Source organism: Watersipora subatra, chromosome 1 (assembly GCF_963576615.1).
Source record: "Watersipora subatra chromosome 1, tzWatSuba1.1, whole genome shotgun sequence".
Classification (NCBI taxonomy): Eukaryota; Metazoa; Bryozoa; class Gymnolaemata; order Cheilostomatida; family Watersiporidae; genus Watersipora; species Watersipora subatra.
The window spans coordinates 31,409,691-31,427,920 of NC_088708.1; the positions used below are offsets into that span (position 1 = coordinate 31,409,691).

Below are 18,230 nucleotides of genomic sequence, written 5' to 3' on the forward strand. Positions count from 1 at the left end.
CCCTCCCCCTCCCCCTCCCCCTCCCCCTCCCCCTCCCCCTCCCCCTCCCCCTCCCCCAAACCCCTCCCCCTCCCCCTCCCCCTCCCCCTCCCCCTCCCCCTCCCCCTCCCCCTCCCCCTCTCTCTCTCTCTCTTTCTCTCTCTCTCTCTCTCTCTTTCTGAATATCTGTGTTTTCTGCGGTTTTGTAATTGAATCTTATCGAAACACACATATGTAATAATATAACAATAAAAGATAACAAACTAGACAATGACAAAAACTGCTACGCTAATCTGATATAGTTCGTCGACAAGCTACTGAGTGACTGCAACAGTTGAACAGTTCAAACTATTGTACAACTCAAACTATTGTATAACTCGAACTATTGTATGACTCACACTAGTGTATAACTCAAACTATTGTATAACTCAACTATTGTATGGCTCAAACTATTGTATAACTCAAACTAGTGTATAAGTCAAACTATTGTATAACTCAAACTATTGTAGAACTCAAACTATTGTAGAACTCAAGCTATTGTATAACTCAAGCTATTGTACAACGAAAACTATTGTATAATTCAAACTACTGTATAACTAAAACTACTGTACAACTACTGTACAACTCAAACTATTGTAAAACTCAAACTATTGTAGAACTCAAACTATTGTACAACTCAAACTATTGTACAACTCAAGCTATTGTATAACTATAACTATTGTATAACTCAAACTACTAGATAACTCAAACTATTGTATAACTCAAACTATTGTACAACTCAACCTATTGTACAACTCAAACTATTGTACAACTCAAACTACTGTACAACCCAAACTATTGTATACCTCAAACTATTGTATAACTCAAAACTATTGGATAACTCAAACTATTGTATAACTAGAACTGTTGACTACTGGAACAGTTGAGTAACTTAAACTAGTCTACAGCTGAATATATTATATAATTCAAACTAAGTTAGTTGAATAGAGACATGATTTACCTGCAGCAATGCTGACCAAGTCCGGCTCCCCAGTAACAGGATGTTTGTGAAGATTTTCCAACGCTGGAGGTAATTTAGCCAGCTTTGCTGATGGCACAACACCACAAAACTGCAGACTGGACATGGCCAAGTCTCTGATAAGCGGCGAGCCATCAGAGACAAACCTGCAATTTATAGTTCACTTAGAACACATCTACAAACGAATTAATGAATGCTAAAAGCTGCATTTTGGAGTATGTACCCAACACATACATCAGCAATAAAAAACACCAAATATGAAAAAACAGCGGAGAATATTTGGACAACGTACCTACACTATATACAGCCATCATAAAACAGATTATACTCAATAGTAATAAGTACATACATTGTACATAGGACAGAATGGCACGCGGTAATGATAGACTACAACCTGCATGAAAGCAGAATCAAGATTTGAACCGATTGAATAAATGTTCAACACCCACTCAACTACTATACTTCAACACCCACTCAACTACTATACTTCAACACCCACTCAACTACTATCCTTCAACATCCACTCAACTACTATACTTCAACACCCACTCAACTTCTATACTTCAACATCCACTCAACTACTATACTTCAACACTCACTCAACTGCTATACTTCAACACTCACTCAACTACTATACTTCAACACTCACTTAACACCTATACTTCAACACTCACTCAACTACTATACTTCAACACTCACTCAACTACTATCCTTCAACACCCACTCAACTGCTATACTTCAACGCCCACTCAACTACTATACTTCAACACTCACTCCACTACTATACTTCAACACACACTCAACTACTATACTACAACATCCACTCAACTACTATACTACAACACCCACTCAACTGTTATACTTCAACACCCACTCAACTACGATACTTCAACACCCACTCAACTACTACACTTCAACACCCACTCACCTACTATATTTCAACATCCACTCAACTACTATACTTCAACACCCACTCAACTTCTATACTTCAACATCCACTCAACTACTATACTTCAACACCCACTCAACTGCTATACTTCAACACCCACTCAACTACTATACTTCAACACTTACTCAACTACTATACTTCAACACTCACTCAACTGCTATACTTCAACACTCACTCCACTACTATACTTCAACACACACTCAACTACTATACTTCAACACCCACTCAACTGTTATACTTCAACACCCACTCAACTACTATACTTCAACACCCACTGAACTACGACACTTCAACACCCACTCACCTACTATATTTCAACATCCACTCAACTACTATACTTCAACACCCACTCAACTTCTATACTTCAACATCCACTCAACTACTATACTTCAACACCCACTCAACTACTATACTTCAACGCCCACTCAACTGCTATACTTCAACACTCACTCAACTGCTATACTCCAACACTCACTCAACTGCTATACTTCAACACCCACTCAACTACTATGCTTCAACATCCACTCAACTACTATACTTCAACACCCACTCAACTACTATACTTCAACACGCACTCAACTACTATACTTCAACATCCACTCAACTACTAAACTTCAACACACACTCAACTACTATACTTCAACACTCACTCAACTACTATACTTCAACACTCACTCAACTGCTATACTTCAACACCCACTCAACTACTTTACTTCAACACCCACTCAACTACTATACTTCAACATCCACTCAACTACTATACCTCAACACACACTCAACTACTATACTTCAACACCCACTCAACTACTATACTTCAACACCCACTCAACTACTATACTTCAACACTCACTCAACTACTATACTTCAACACTCACTCAACTACTATACTTCAACACTCACTCAACTGCTATACTTCAACACCCACTCAACTACTTTACTTCAACACCCACTCAACTACTATACTTCAACATCCACTCAACTACTATACTTCAACACACACTCAACTACTATATTTCAACATCCACTCAACTACTAAACTTCAACACACACTCAACTACTATACTTCAACACTCACTCAACTACTATACTTCAACACTCACTCAACTGCTATACTTCAACACCCACTCAACTACTTTACTTCAACACCCACTCAACTACTATACTTCAACACTCACTCAACTGCTATACTTCAACACCCACTCAACTACTTTACTTCAACACCCACTCAACTACTATACTTCAACACCCACTCAACTACTATACTTCAACACTCACTCAACTACTATACTTCAACACCCACTCAACTACTATACTTCAACACCCACTCAACTACTATACTTCAACACCCACTCAACTACTATACTTCAACACTCACACAACTACTATACTTCAACACCCACTCAACTACTATACTTCAACACCCACTCAACTACTTTACTTCAACACCCACTCAACTACTATACTTCAACACCCACTCAACTACTATACTTCAACACTCACTCAACTACTATACTTCAACACCCACTCAACTACTATACTTCAACACCCACTCAACTGCTATACTTCAACACTCACTCAACTACTAAACTTCAACACTCACTCAACTACTATACTTCAACACCCACTCAACTACTATACTTCAACACCCACTCAACTACTATACTTCAACACCCACTCAACTACTATACTTCAACACTCACTCAACTACTATACTTCAACATCCACTCAACTACTATACTTCAACACCCACTCAACTACTATACTTCAACACTCACTCAACTGCTATACTTCAACACCCACTCAACTACTTTACTTCAACACCCACTCAACTACTATACTTCAACACCCACTCAACTACTATACTTCAACACCCACTCAACTACTATACTTCAACACTCACTCAACTACTATACTTCAACACCCACTCAACTACTATACTTCAACACCCACTCAACTACTATACTTCAACATCCACTCAACTACTATACTTCAACACTCACTCCACTACTATACTTCAACACCCACTCAACTACTATACTTCAACACCCACTCAACTACTATACTTCAACACCCACTCAACTACTATACTTCAACACTCACTCAACTACTATACTTCAACACCCACTCAACTACTATACTTCAACACTCACTCAACTACTATACTTCAACACCCACTCAACTACTATACTTCAACACCCACTCAACTACTATACTTCAACACTCACTCAACTACTATACTTCAACACCCACTCAACTACTATACTTCAACACTCACTCAACTACTATACTTCAACATCCACTCAACTACTAAACTTCAACACCCACTCAACTGCTATACTTCAACATCCACTCAACTACTATACTTCAACACCCACTCAACTGCTATACTTCAACATCCACTCAACTACTAAACTTCAACACACACTCAACTGCTATGCTTCAACACCCACTCAACTATTATACTTCAACACTCACTCAACTACTATACTTCAACACCCACTCAACTACTATACTTCAACATCCACTCAACTACTAAACTTCAACACCCACTCAACTGCTATACTTCAACATCCACTCAACTACTATACTTCAACACCCACTCAACTGCTATACTTCAACATCCACTCAACTACTAAACTTCAACACACACTCAACTGCTATGCTTCAACACCCACTCAACTATTATACTTCAACACTCACTCAACTACTATACTTCAACACCCACTCAACTACTATACTTCAACACCCACTCAACTACTAAACTTCAACACTCACTCAACTACTATACTTCAACACCCACTCAACTACTATACTTCAACATCCACTCAACTACTATACTTCAACATCCACTCAACTACTATACTTCAACATGCACTCAACTACTAAACTTCAACATCCACTCAACTACTATACTTTAACACTCACTCAACTACTATACTTCAACACCCACTCAACTACTATACTTCAACACCCACTCAACTACTAAACTTCAACACTCACTCAACTACTATACTTCAACACCCACTCAACTACTATACTTCAACATCCACTCAACTACTATACTTCAACATCCACTCAACTACTATACTTCAACATGCACTCAACTACTAAACTTCAACATCCACTCAACTACTATACTTCAACACTCACTCAACTACTATACTTCAACATCCACTCAACTACTATACTTCAACATCCACTCAACTACTATACTTCAACATGCACTCAACTACTATACTTCAACACACACTCAACTACTATACTTCAACACCCACTCAACTACTATACTTCAACACCCACTCAACTACTATACTTCAACACTCACTCAACTACTATACTTCAACACTCACTCAACTACTATACTTCAACACTCACTCAACTGCTATACTTCAACACCCACTCAACTACTTTACTTCAACACCCACTCAACTACTATACTTCAACATCCACTCAACTACTATACTTCAACACACACTCAACTACTATACTTCAACATCCACTCAACTACTAAACTTCAACACCCACTCAACTACTATACTTCAACACCCACTCAACTACTATACTTCAACATCCACTCAACTACTATACTTCAACATGCACTCAACTACTATACTTCAACATGCACTCAACTACTATACTTCAACACTCACTCAACTACTATACTTCAACACTCACTCAACTGCTATACTTCAACACCCACTCAACTACTTTACTTCAACACCCACTCAACTACTATACTTCAACACTCACTCAACTGCTATACTTCAACACCCACTCAACTACTTTACTTCAACACCCACTCAACTACTATACTTCAACATCCACTCAACTACTATACTTCAACACACACTCAACTACTATACTTCAACATCCACTCAACTACTAAACTTCAACACACACTCAACTACTATACTTCAACACTCACTCAACTACTATACTTCAACACTCACTCAACTGCTATACTTCAACACCCACTCAACTACTTTACTTCAACACCCACTCAACTACTATACTTCAACATCCACTCAACTACTATACTTCAACACACACTCAACTACTATACTTCAACATCCACTCAACTACTAAACTTCAACACACACTCAACTACTATACTTCAACACTCACTCAACTACTATACTTCAACACTCACTCAACTGCTATACTTCAACACCCACTCAACTACTTTACTTCAACACCCACTCAACTACTATGCTTCAACATCCACTCAACTACTATACTTCAACACACACTCAACTACTATACTTCAACATCCACTCAACTACTAAACTTCAACACACACTCAACTACTATACTTCAACACTCACTCAACTACTATACTTCAACACTCACTCAACTGCTATACTTCAACATCCACACAACTACTATACTTCAACACTCACTCAACTGCTATACTTCAACACTCACTCCACTACTATACTTCAACACTCACTCAACTGCTATACTTCAACACCCACTCAACTACTTTACTTCAACATCCACTCAACTACTATACTTCAACGCCCACTCAACTACTATACTTCAACACCCACTCAACTACTTTACTTCAACACCCACTCAACTACTATACTTCAACACTCACTCAACTGCTATACTTCAACACTCACTCCACTACTATACTTCAACACTCACTCAACTGCTATACTTCAACACCCACTCAACTACTTTACTTCAACATCCACTCAACTACTATACTTCAACGCCCACTCAACTACTATACTTCAACACCCACTCAACTACTTTACTTCAACACCCACTCAACTACTATACTTCAACACCCACTCAACTACTATACTTCAACACCCACTCAACTACTATACTTCAACACTCACTCAACTACTATACTTCAACATCCACTCAACTACTATACTTCAACATCCACTCAACTACTATACTTCAACACTCACTCAACTACTATACTTCAACACCCACTCAACTACTATACTTCAACACCCACTCAACTACTATACTTCAACACTCACTCAACTACTATACTTCAACACCCACTCAACTACTATACTTCAACACCCACTCAACTACTATACTTCAACACCCACTCAACTACTATACTTCAACACCCACTCAACTACTATACTTCAACACTCACTCAACTGCTATACTTCAACACCCACTCAACTACTTTACTTCAACACCCACTCAACTACTATACTTCAACACCCACTCAACTACTATACTTCAACACCCACTCAACTACTATACTTCAACACTCACTCAACTACTATACTTCAACACCCACTCAACTACTATACTTCAACACCCACTCAACTACTATACTTCAACATCCACTCAACTACTATACTTCAACACTCACTCCACTACTATACTTCAACACCCACTCAACTACTATACTTCAACACCCACTCAACTACTATACTTCAACACCCACTCAACTACTATACTTCAACACCCACTCAACTACTATACTTCAACACCCACTCAACTACTATACTTCAACACTCACTCAACTACTATACTTCAACACCCACTCAACTACTATACTTCAACACCCACTCAACTACTATACTTCAACACTCACTCAACTACTATACTTCAACACCCACTCAACTACTATACTTCAACACTCACTCAACTACTATACTTCAACATCCACTCAACTACTAAACTTCAACACCCACTCAACTGCTATACTTCAACATCCACTCAACTACTATACTTCAACACCCACTCAACTGCTATACTTCAACATCCACTCAACTACTAAACTTCAACACACACTCAACTGCTATGCTTCAACACCCACTCAACTATTATACTTCAACACTCACTCAACTACTATACTTCAACACCCACTCAACTACTATACTTCAACACCCACTCAACTACTAAACTTCAACACTCACTCAACTACTATACTTCAACACCCACTCAACTACTATACTTCAACATCCACTCAACTACTATACTTCAACATCCACTCAACTACTATACTTCAACATGCACTCAACTACTAAACTTCAACATCCACTCAACTACTATACTTCAACATCCACTCAACTACTATACTTCAACATGCACTCAACTACTAAACTTCAACATCCACTCAACTACTATACTTCAACACCCACTCAACTACTAAACTTCAACACTCACTCAACTACTATACTTCAACACCCACTCAACTACTATACTTCAACATCCACTCAACTACTATACTTCAACATCCACTCAACTACTATACTTCAACATGCACTCAACTACTAAACTTCAACATCCACTCAACTACTATACTTCAACACTCACTCAACTACTATACTTCAACACCCACTCAACTACTATACTTCAACACCCACTCAACTACTAAACTTCAACACTCACTCAACTACTATACTTCAACACCCACTCAACTACTATACTTCAACATCCACTCAACTACTATACTTCAACATCCACTCAACTACTATACTTCAACATGCACTCAACTACTAAACTTCAACATCCACTCAACTACTATACTTCAACACTCACTCAACTACTATACTTCAACATCCACTCAACTACTATACTTCAACATCCACTCAACTACTATACTTCAACATGCACTCAACTACTATACTTCAACACACACTCAACTACTATACTTCAACATCCACTCAACTGCTATACTTCAACATCCACTCAACTGCTATACTTCAACATGCACTCAACTACTATACTTCAACACACACTCAACTACTATACTTCAACATCCACTCAACTACTAAACTTCAACACTCACTCAACTACTAAACTTCAACATCCACTCAACTACTATACTTCAACACTCACTCAACTACTATACTTCAACACTCACTCAACTACTATACTTCAACACCCACTCAACTACTATACTTCAACATGCACTCAACTACTATACTTCAACACCCACTCAACTACTATACTTCAACATGCACTCAACTACTATACTTCAACATGCACTCAACTACTATACTTCAACACCCACTCAACTACTATACTTCAACATGCACTCAACTACTATACTTCAACACCCACTCAACTACTATACTTCAACATGCACTCAACTACTATACTTCAACACTCACTCAACTACTATACTTCAACATCCACTCAACTACTATACTTCAACATCCACTCAACTACTATACTTCAACATGCACTCAACTACTATACTTCAACACACACTCAACTACTATACTTCAACATCCACTCAACTGCTATACTTCAACATCCACTCAACTGCTATACTTCAACATGCACTCAACTACTATACTTCAACACACACTCAACTACTATACTTCAACATCCACTCAACTACTAAACTTCAACACTCACTCAACTACTAAACTTCAACATCCACTCAACTACTATACTTCAACACTCACTCAACTACTATACTTCAACACTCACTCAACTACTATACTTCAACATCCACTCAACTGCTATACTTCAACATGCACTCAACTACTATACTTCAACACTCACTCAACTACTATACTTCAACACCCACTCAACTACTATACTTCAACACTCACTCAACTACTATACTTCAACATCCACTCAACTACTATACTTCAACATCCACTCAACTACTATACTTCAACATGCACTCAACTACTATACTTCAACACTCACTCAACTATTATACTTCAACACCAACTCAACTGCTATACTTCAACATGCACTCAACTACTATACTTCAACACACACTCAACTACTATACTTCAACATCCACTCAACTACTATACTTCAACACACACTCAACTACTAAACTTCAACACCCACTCAACTACTATACTTCAACACACACTCAACTACTATACTTCAACATGCACTCAACTACTATACTTCAACACACACTCAACTACTAAACTTCAACACCCACTCAACTACTATACTTCAACACTCACTCAACTACTAAACTTCAACATCCACTCAACTGCTATACTTTAACATCCACTCAACTGCTATACTTCAACATCCACTCAACTGCTATACTTCAACATCCACTCAACTACTATACTTCAAAAAACAAGCATCAGCAGAAACTCAGCTCAACATCTTTGCTGGGTTCATGAGCCAACAGATTGGTGAACGACGGTCAATAGCTGCCAAAGCATACACACCTGCTCATGTTCTTCCAAACTGCGTGTTGAATAAGCATGGAAACAGCAACAAGCAGCATGTCTAGATAGCTCGGTATCAGGTACCTTGGTAGCATCTTCACGGATTCCATAAGTTCACGCAAAAAATCATTGAACTAAAATGAGTAGAAACATTCCTTTACAGTACAGAACTCACCAAACTGAGTAGCTAATAGTAACCTTATATGCCCACACAACTCTATAAGACAAACAGTTTTTTAAAAGCTCTGTCTGTATACGCATGAAGTAGTCATCAACATCTTTATGATGCATTGTATCTGGTATTTTCAGTTTATTAGGGCTGTCAAAAGCCTACAAATATCTTTCGATTCCTTGATGCCTTGATGCCAAATAAATGCCAACACAACTTTTCGCTTGGTACAAACGCGGTAGGAAATTTTCAAAACTAAAGCCTAAATGTCTAAAGAGAGCCGATCAAATTTTATATGTGGATAACACACTGTGCTGAAACCCTATTTGACAGATGATAGCAGATACTCGCAGCTACAAGTCCAACTCGTACAGCCGAGAATCAGCGATATGTCTAAAAAGAAGAGCCTGAATTAAGCAGGTGTTTGCTCAACTGCCTTGAAATTCTCAGCAAATTACCTTTGAAGCAAGAAGCTGAAAAAGCACCAGAGCACCACACTAACTCTAACAATCCTACATTCCACATTCAACAGAACTCACAGTCACAGCTGCCAATTTACCTCAGCAAGTGATTGATATTTGGCTATTCTATTAGTCGTATATTCTACTAGCCAGTCCCCTTCCCTGATGTTCTGGCAAAAAGGATGACCCAGATCATTGTTCCTCCTGATACTCGCCATTGGAGAAAGAATACCTGTGACACTGACAAGTATGAGAAGGCGGAATAGCTAATACCTTATAAATCTGTTTTTGCTCGTAGGTTAAACAGTCATATATAAAGAAACTAGTACGAGAAAGGTGAATGAGCCTCAGGGTGTCTTAATATACATGTAGATTGTTTACATAAATGCTTTAAGTTGACATTTTTACTAGTCCATAACTCCGTAATTACCAAATGATCGTTGCTAACAATAATAATGAAATGAGCAACAAAAATCAAAATAATAGCAATTATAATAATAATGCTAAGCATTAATAAAAAATGATAATAACAGCAATGATAAATATAATAATAATCATTAGGATAATAAGAGTGAAAATGATTACAATAATAAAATAATAAGTAATACTACAACCAATATTAACATTAGTATTAACATACTGTAATAATAATATTAACAACAATGTGATAATGGTGTACTGGAGAACGGAACTCGCCTAACTGGCAGACCATGTCTGCCATTTAAAGACGCACATAAACGAGATCTCAAAGATTTTAATATTGACCCTAACACCTGGACGTCTCTATCTAAGAACAGAGTGCAATGGAAAACTAAACTTTACTCAGGCAGTAAGGCTGACACACAAAAAGTCTTTAGGAAACTCCTGATAAGGAAATAGGGAACATGAGAACACTACCAAGCATTGTCATTACATGACAGAAGCATGCCACTACTACTACTAATGATAATTTAATAATAAACATAATATTAATTATTGTTATATTATAATGATATATGGTCACTAGCAAAAGATGTATGAATGTTAAAAATTATAATGATTTCTCATTTTATCAATAAATAATCAGTTGTAATAATGTGATAATTTTAATCTACAAAACAATTAAATCATGAAATTTGCTATGATAAAAATAGTTTACAATAACCTGACAATAACCTGACAATAACCTGACAATAACCTGACAATAACCTGACAATAACCTGACAATGGGCCTATGCGGAGTACGAACCTTGCAAGCCTGCATACACAAGTGGGCCATAGTTGGGGATGCCATAGCATCCAAAGCCTGTGATCGATTTCTCCTCAGCATCACAGTGATACAATAAAGCATTAACATCTGCTAAAGTGAGTTTAGACATCATCGCTTGCAAGCCACTTCCTGCCAACGTAAAACTTATGTTAAACTTATGTAAAAGTTATGAGCAGTAGCAGAAATATTTGGTATTTGACAAAGGCTATCAAGTTGACAGCACCTTTAGACTGATGATGTGGCACAGCAAATAAAAATAAGAGTTTGTATAAAATAGAGAACCGTTCACGACTAGCTTTAATAGGATTACGATGAACAAAACTGCTACAAAATCAAAAACTCAACTTTCAGCGAGATTTGAAAAGGTTTTTGGGAACAGGCATTAAAATAAAGATATCTTCACATTGAATGCATTGATAATATACCAAATTCTAGATCTCAAAATTTAATATCAAGTGATCGAGCTATCCCAAAACCTTTCAAACAACAGCCAACATTCTGGATTTAAAAAGTCAGTCAAAAGTCAGTTAGGCATAAAATATGTTACAAAAGCTTCAGAGAGTCAACACACATGAACACCAAAGTGTAATGGTGGTTTCATTTAAAAGAGCTATCCATATGTCTATTAACTACAGCTATCAGAGTTTCCTTAAATTTAAGAAAGTACATGTTATAGAGAAACACTATTTCAGCAGAATAATTATACATAATATTATAATGTATGGGGACCTAGAATACCACTACTTTCTGGTCTGTACAGAATCGAGCGCAAAACCATTTGAGAATTCTTTATGGCAAGCTTATTACAATGAGCACACCAAAAATGCTGGTTAAATATAAATGGTGAAAGGTAGAGCATGCTATACGTAACCTCTATTCAGCGGGTCCCAAACATCACTTAGTAATACTTTTGATCTTACAGAGTTTACTGGGTCCCAAACATCACTTAATAATACTTTTGATCTTACAGAGTTTAGTGCTATCTTAGTAAGACAGCTACCGTAAAACCTCTATTTGATTGTCATGGCGCAGTATTTTCCAACATTTCCTTATAGTAGCATTTTATTTGAGGTGACGTTCAAATAGAGGGTGACGCTTTATTTTTCGACTAGCTGGTCAGAATTTTGGGAAGATAAATTTAACCCTTTCATGAGTGAAGAGACGCTAATGTTGCAAATATTTTGCACTCTCAGTTGGGCAGAGCGACATTAATGCCATCGGCATCAGCATTTTTGCTAGACAATTTTTCATATACGTCGAAGTATCAGACCGAGTTAAACAAAAAACTACTTTGAATAAAACACACTAGATGGACACAGTTATTATTTTGATGGTGTTGCTTTCAAATTTTTATGAAAAAAACTGAAAAGCTTTTGAGTTAGTAAACGGACTTTAAAATGCCATAATAATAGCTGCTAATACATCATACGTTGTTCATGAGGGGTATTCTCAAATCGTTTTGAAGTTTTCAGATTAGGCTGTAAACCAGCTTATAGACAAAACTGAATACAATGGATCGGATTTGCACCGTAGTGACCTTGAATCAAAGTGTAGTACCGATGGTTGTGATAATCGATATTCTCGGGCACATGGTCACTAAAACCATGGCAACCACTACAGCAACAACAAAGGAATTCATTGTTATTGGTGTAATTATTGTTAACCGAGTAATTATTCGTACTATTTTGTGGACAATTTTCTACTGATCACTTTCTATTTTGGGTTCTTAAAGATCAAACATAATGAATGTCAACGTCTAATAGAAGTGGCAATCAATTAAAGGGCAACGCTGTATCTTTCAACCTTTTTCCTAATATAGTGGCATTCTATTAGAGGTGGTGTTCAAATAAAGGCGGCGTTCAAATAGAGGCTTTACAGTATATCTTAATTTCTGATGAAATGCTGCCTTTAGTTATATCATTCTTATACAAATAGGAGTTTATGAATAACCCCAGGACATCAGCTCGTGTGTTTAAACTTGCATGATTTTTTGCTGTGTTACAACTTTGTTGTGTAAAAGAGGGCACAGGGTACGAAGTATAAACACACTTTACTTGAAACATCATAAGGGAAGGATGTAGGAAAAAGAGAAACCAACATACCGTCCTTATCAGATATATACTGATGCATGCGTGAAATGCCAGCTAATATGTTAGCCTGGGCACTTCTCAATCCTTCATTAGGTAAAACTCTAAAAGAGAAAAATAGAGTGATTAAAAAGCTGTTGAGAATGATATCTTCATATACTCATTATGCCTAACTTAATGTTTCACCTTTCTACAAAGTCATCTGGAAACCGTATCTCACAACCATGAATTTGTCTACTTCACCACTAACCCAATCCTAACCATCAACCCAATCCTCAACCACCAACCCTCAATTCTTGAGAATCTAATAAACCAGTGGTCAGAGATACAATGATAACTAAACTTTATAACTGGATCTTACTTTCACTGCTGCTAATTAGTCTACAATCAGAGCAGTTATGAAACTGAATGCTGCAGACAAAAATAAACACCACTTTTACATTTGCCTATAATTTGGTTATATTCATAAGTTAGATATATACTTGCAGATGCAGACGCCGATTCAACTTATGTAAAGTGCGGGGGGGGGGGGACTAAAAATACACAACCAGGTAATATACAACAATCTTGGTTAAACTAGCTGATGATGATAATCACCTGAAAATTAGAACAGACCCTGGAGGAAAATCATGAAAAGAAATGGTTTGCTTGAGCTCTGATGCTTGACTCAGAGTGACACCAGGCACCTCATCAATACTGACATCCATCAAAGTGCTGCCAGCATGAGATTTGAGACCATTTAGGTATTGATCATCCTTTACAAACTCCTGTACATTGCTCTTCTCTTTAATCATCCCATACAGTGAGACAGAGTCGATTCGGCCTGATGAGCAAAGGAATGGGAAACTAGTACAAGAGTTGATTGATTCACAACCAGAAAAGTACAGTCCAATCTCTCATATAAAGTTAATTTGTTCGAAGATTGAAATCATCGTCTGTTGGAACTACTCCCCTAAGAATACGCTGTAACTAGTTTTAATCATTCTACAACCTACGTAAAAACCTATGATATATCATTAATCAGAGGTAAGTAAAAACATAGAATAATGTAGCAACCAGAGTAAAAAAACTAAATTATATTTTAAGATCAAATTAATAAAGTGATGACCAACAAAAAAAACTTCTTTACTTTCTGTTAGAGACACGAGAATGGAAGCGTACAGTGGGCAATGCGTATACTCCTTACCAATTCTGAGTATCCAGGGTCGGTAAGGGAGATATCCAGAGTCGGTAAGGGAGATATCCAGAGTCGGTAAGGGAGATATTCAGAGTCGGTAAGGGAGATATTCAGAGTCGGTAAGAGAGATATTCAGAGTTGGTAGGAGAGATATTTAGAGTTGGTAAGAGGGATATTCAGAGTTGGTAGAAGAGATATTCAGAGTTGGTAAGAGAGATATTCAGAGTTGGTAAGAAAGATATTCAGAGTTGGTAAGAGAGATATTCGGAGTTGATAAGAGAGATATTCAGAGTTGATAAGAGAGATATTCAGAGTTGGTAAAAGGGATATTCAGTGTTGGTAAGAGGGATATTCAGAGTTGGTAGAAGAGATATTCAGAGTTGGTAGAAGAGATATTCAGAGTTAGTAAGAGAGATATTCAGAGTTGGTAAGAAAGATATTCAGAGTTGGTAAGAGAGATATTCGGAGTTGATAAGAGAGATATTCAGAGTTGATAAGAGAGATATTCAGAGTTGGTAAGAGGGATATTCAGTGTTGGTAAGAGGGATATTCAGAGTTGGTAAGAGAGATATTCAGAGTTGGTACGAGAGATATTCAGAGTTGGTACGAGAGATATTCACGAGTTGGTAAGAGTGATATTCAGTATTGGTAAGCAAAATATTCGTAGTTGGTTAGAGAGATACTCAGAGTTGGTAGAAGGGAAAGATATGCAGGGTAGTAACTTGACTAGGTGAAACTGGAATTGACTTAGCAGCATTTATTATCAACTTTGAGCAGCCTCTTCAATTTCGTTTATGAAGCTATAATGTTTCAAAAAGCTTCAAATCTCTAGTGATGAATATTATTTCAGGTGCAGAGTCCAAAATTGGCTCAAATTTTACATCTTATGTTAGAAAATTTTCGTTGAGGTTTAGGTGAATATAATTGGTGTTTGACTGTATCTCTGTTTAAAGCAGACATACAGACAGTATGCAGCAAGTAAATGCACATGTCAGGACTATAAACAAGGTTTGGTGTGTAAAAAGCTGTAACCAACAAGAGTCCAGGTAGTGACTCTGAGTGTAGAGGATCTGTGAACTCAAGATAAAAAGGTTTGATGAGTGAAGTTGGCATCAAGGGAACCGAGAAGAAGGTTACACTAACTGAATAAATCAATGAATGTTAAAAAGTAGAGTTATCTTGGCCCAGAATTAACCAATTCATAAGATTCTAGATGAGAAGTTGTCTCATCAACCACAGAAGTAAGTAAAAGGTTGGTTATTACTAATTAAACAACTGTTACAGTCTAGATTAGAGTATAAAGGGGAATGTATTATATATCGTATAAAGTATTTGCTAAAGAGGAAATGCCTTTACACAAAAAACTTTTTTGCATGTATCAAAAAAATCCATTTAAAAATATAATGAGAAAAAATATGTATTAAACTTTAAAATGAATATACTGTACATACATATTTCTTTCTGATTTGAGTTTAATACTTTGGAGATCACTTCTAACAACTAAGAGACTCTAAGAGACTGTTTAAATTTGCTAAAATTAATAAACAAATACATTTATTACTTCAATCTACAGCTTAATTTGTTTCCTACCACCTTATTGAAAACGAATTAGTGATAAGCATTGAAAAACGCAAGCTGCAATGGATTAAATGCAAAACAAGGAAATATTTTACCTTCAAATGTAAGATTCTCGCAGTGCGGGTTCGAATCTTGAGGATATGAGAAAGCACTTCTTACAGCACAGATGTAGGAGCAATGGGTCAGTGGATTATGTCGAGTTATGGAGACAACTTCATCACTAAGGTCATGCACGTACACCTAGACAAGGATGCAGTGTTTCCGAGAGCAGGAGTAAAATTCCTTAATAAAATTATCACATATGCACAAAATTAGAATTGTTGCTAAATATATAAACCCTAAAAATATTACCCTATATTTTGGCTCATTTTCTGGACCATCACATTTTCCACAAAGAACCCCATGTTATATCATTTTATTAGAAGATAAAGATTTTGGCAACAGTTCTGACGGACAGGTTCTTGTGAGGATTAGATTTGATTAGTTGATTAGATTTTAACGCGCAGATACACAGATACTTCAGTAGAAAAATATACAGATGCACAGACATACAAATATATATTAATATATATGATGAACTATCGCTTTGTTTGAAAAAGTGCTCAATAGTAAAACTAAAGCTGACTAAAATCAAATTTGAGTAAAAGTTACCAAAGTGGTTATAGCGCAATTGCACGACTATGCACAAAACTATTTAGTAGTAAAATGCTTTAACCATTGTAGTAACTTTTACTCAAATTTGATTTTATATCTATATATATATTTCTCAAAGTATGTCTGTCTGTCATTTCTGCTATAGCTATATAGCGCACGCTGATTATTTTACCAATGCGACCACTCGTTACAATGTCCCCGTTAAGAAATATTTTTTGTAAAGTTCAATTACTATATATCCGGGGTCAAGGCCAATTTTTTTAAGCAGACAATTATACTATTTCGAGTAGGAATAGCCTCGACATTATTTTCCCTATCGGTCAGACAAAGACAGTCCGATGTCTCATTTTTACATTTGTATCAGTATCGAGTGGTACCAGCATCGTGGTATTCAAGGGTTTGATGGATAGCTTCTGCTGGAACAGTAATATTTTTTATACGCACACTTCTATGCAAGGAATGTCACCATCCATCATCTCTGTGAATGGTGACACTAGCTGCAGATGTCACGTAGATCTCGCATGCTTATAAACCTAGGTGCATAGGTTTGGAGCTAAAATACCACTCAGTCTGTCTGTCAGTCTAAAGAAGGTTACACTAGAAGGGTGTGTTAATAATTCTGTACTAAATATAACCAACTCTCTGATGTCATACAAACTATGAAACTAAAATGGCTAAAATATCTTGCAAATTTTAAACAAAGAAAAAATAGCAGCATTTCAGTATTATTAAAACACAAAATAAAATGTATACAAAAATATGTATGGC

The 18,230-nt window shown here is 36.7% G+C and overlaps 1 protein-coding gene across 1 annotated transcript in view; it reads right to left on the reverse strand.

Moving 5' to 3' along the window:
- The window catches only part of LOC137408832 (glycogen debranching enzyme-like), a 57,385-nt gene that overhangs the window by 15,540 nt on the left and 23,615 nt on the right, over window positions 1–18,230 (reverse strand). The window contains exons 15-21 of the mRNA XM_068095415.1: window positions 16,904–17,048; window positions 14,651–14,876; window positions 14,069–14,157; window positions 11,946–12,095; window positions 10,816–10,949; window positions 10,088–10,221; window positions 980–1,143 (exon numbers count right to left, since the gene is read on the reverse strand). Of these exons, the coding sequence (XP_067951516.1) occupies window positions 980–1,143; window positions 10,088–10,221; window positions 10,816–10,949; window positions 11,946–12,095; window positions 14,069–14,157; window positions 14,651–14,876; window positions 16,904–17,048 (1,042 nt within the window). The remainder of the gene's footprint in view (window positions 1–979; window positions 1,144–10,087; window positions 10,222–10,815; window positions 10,950–11,945; window positions 12,096–14,068; window positions 14,158–14,650; window positions 14,877–16,903; window positions 17,049–18,230) is intronic.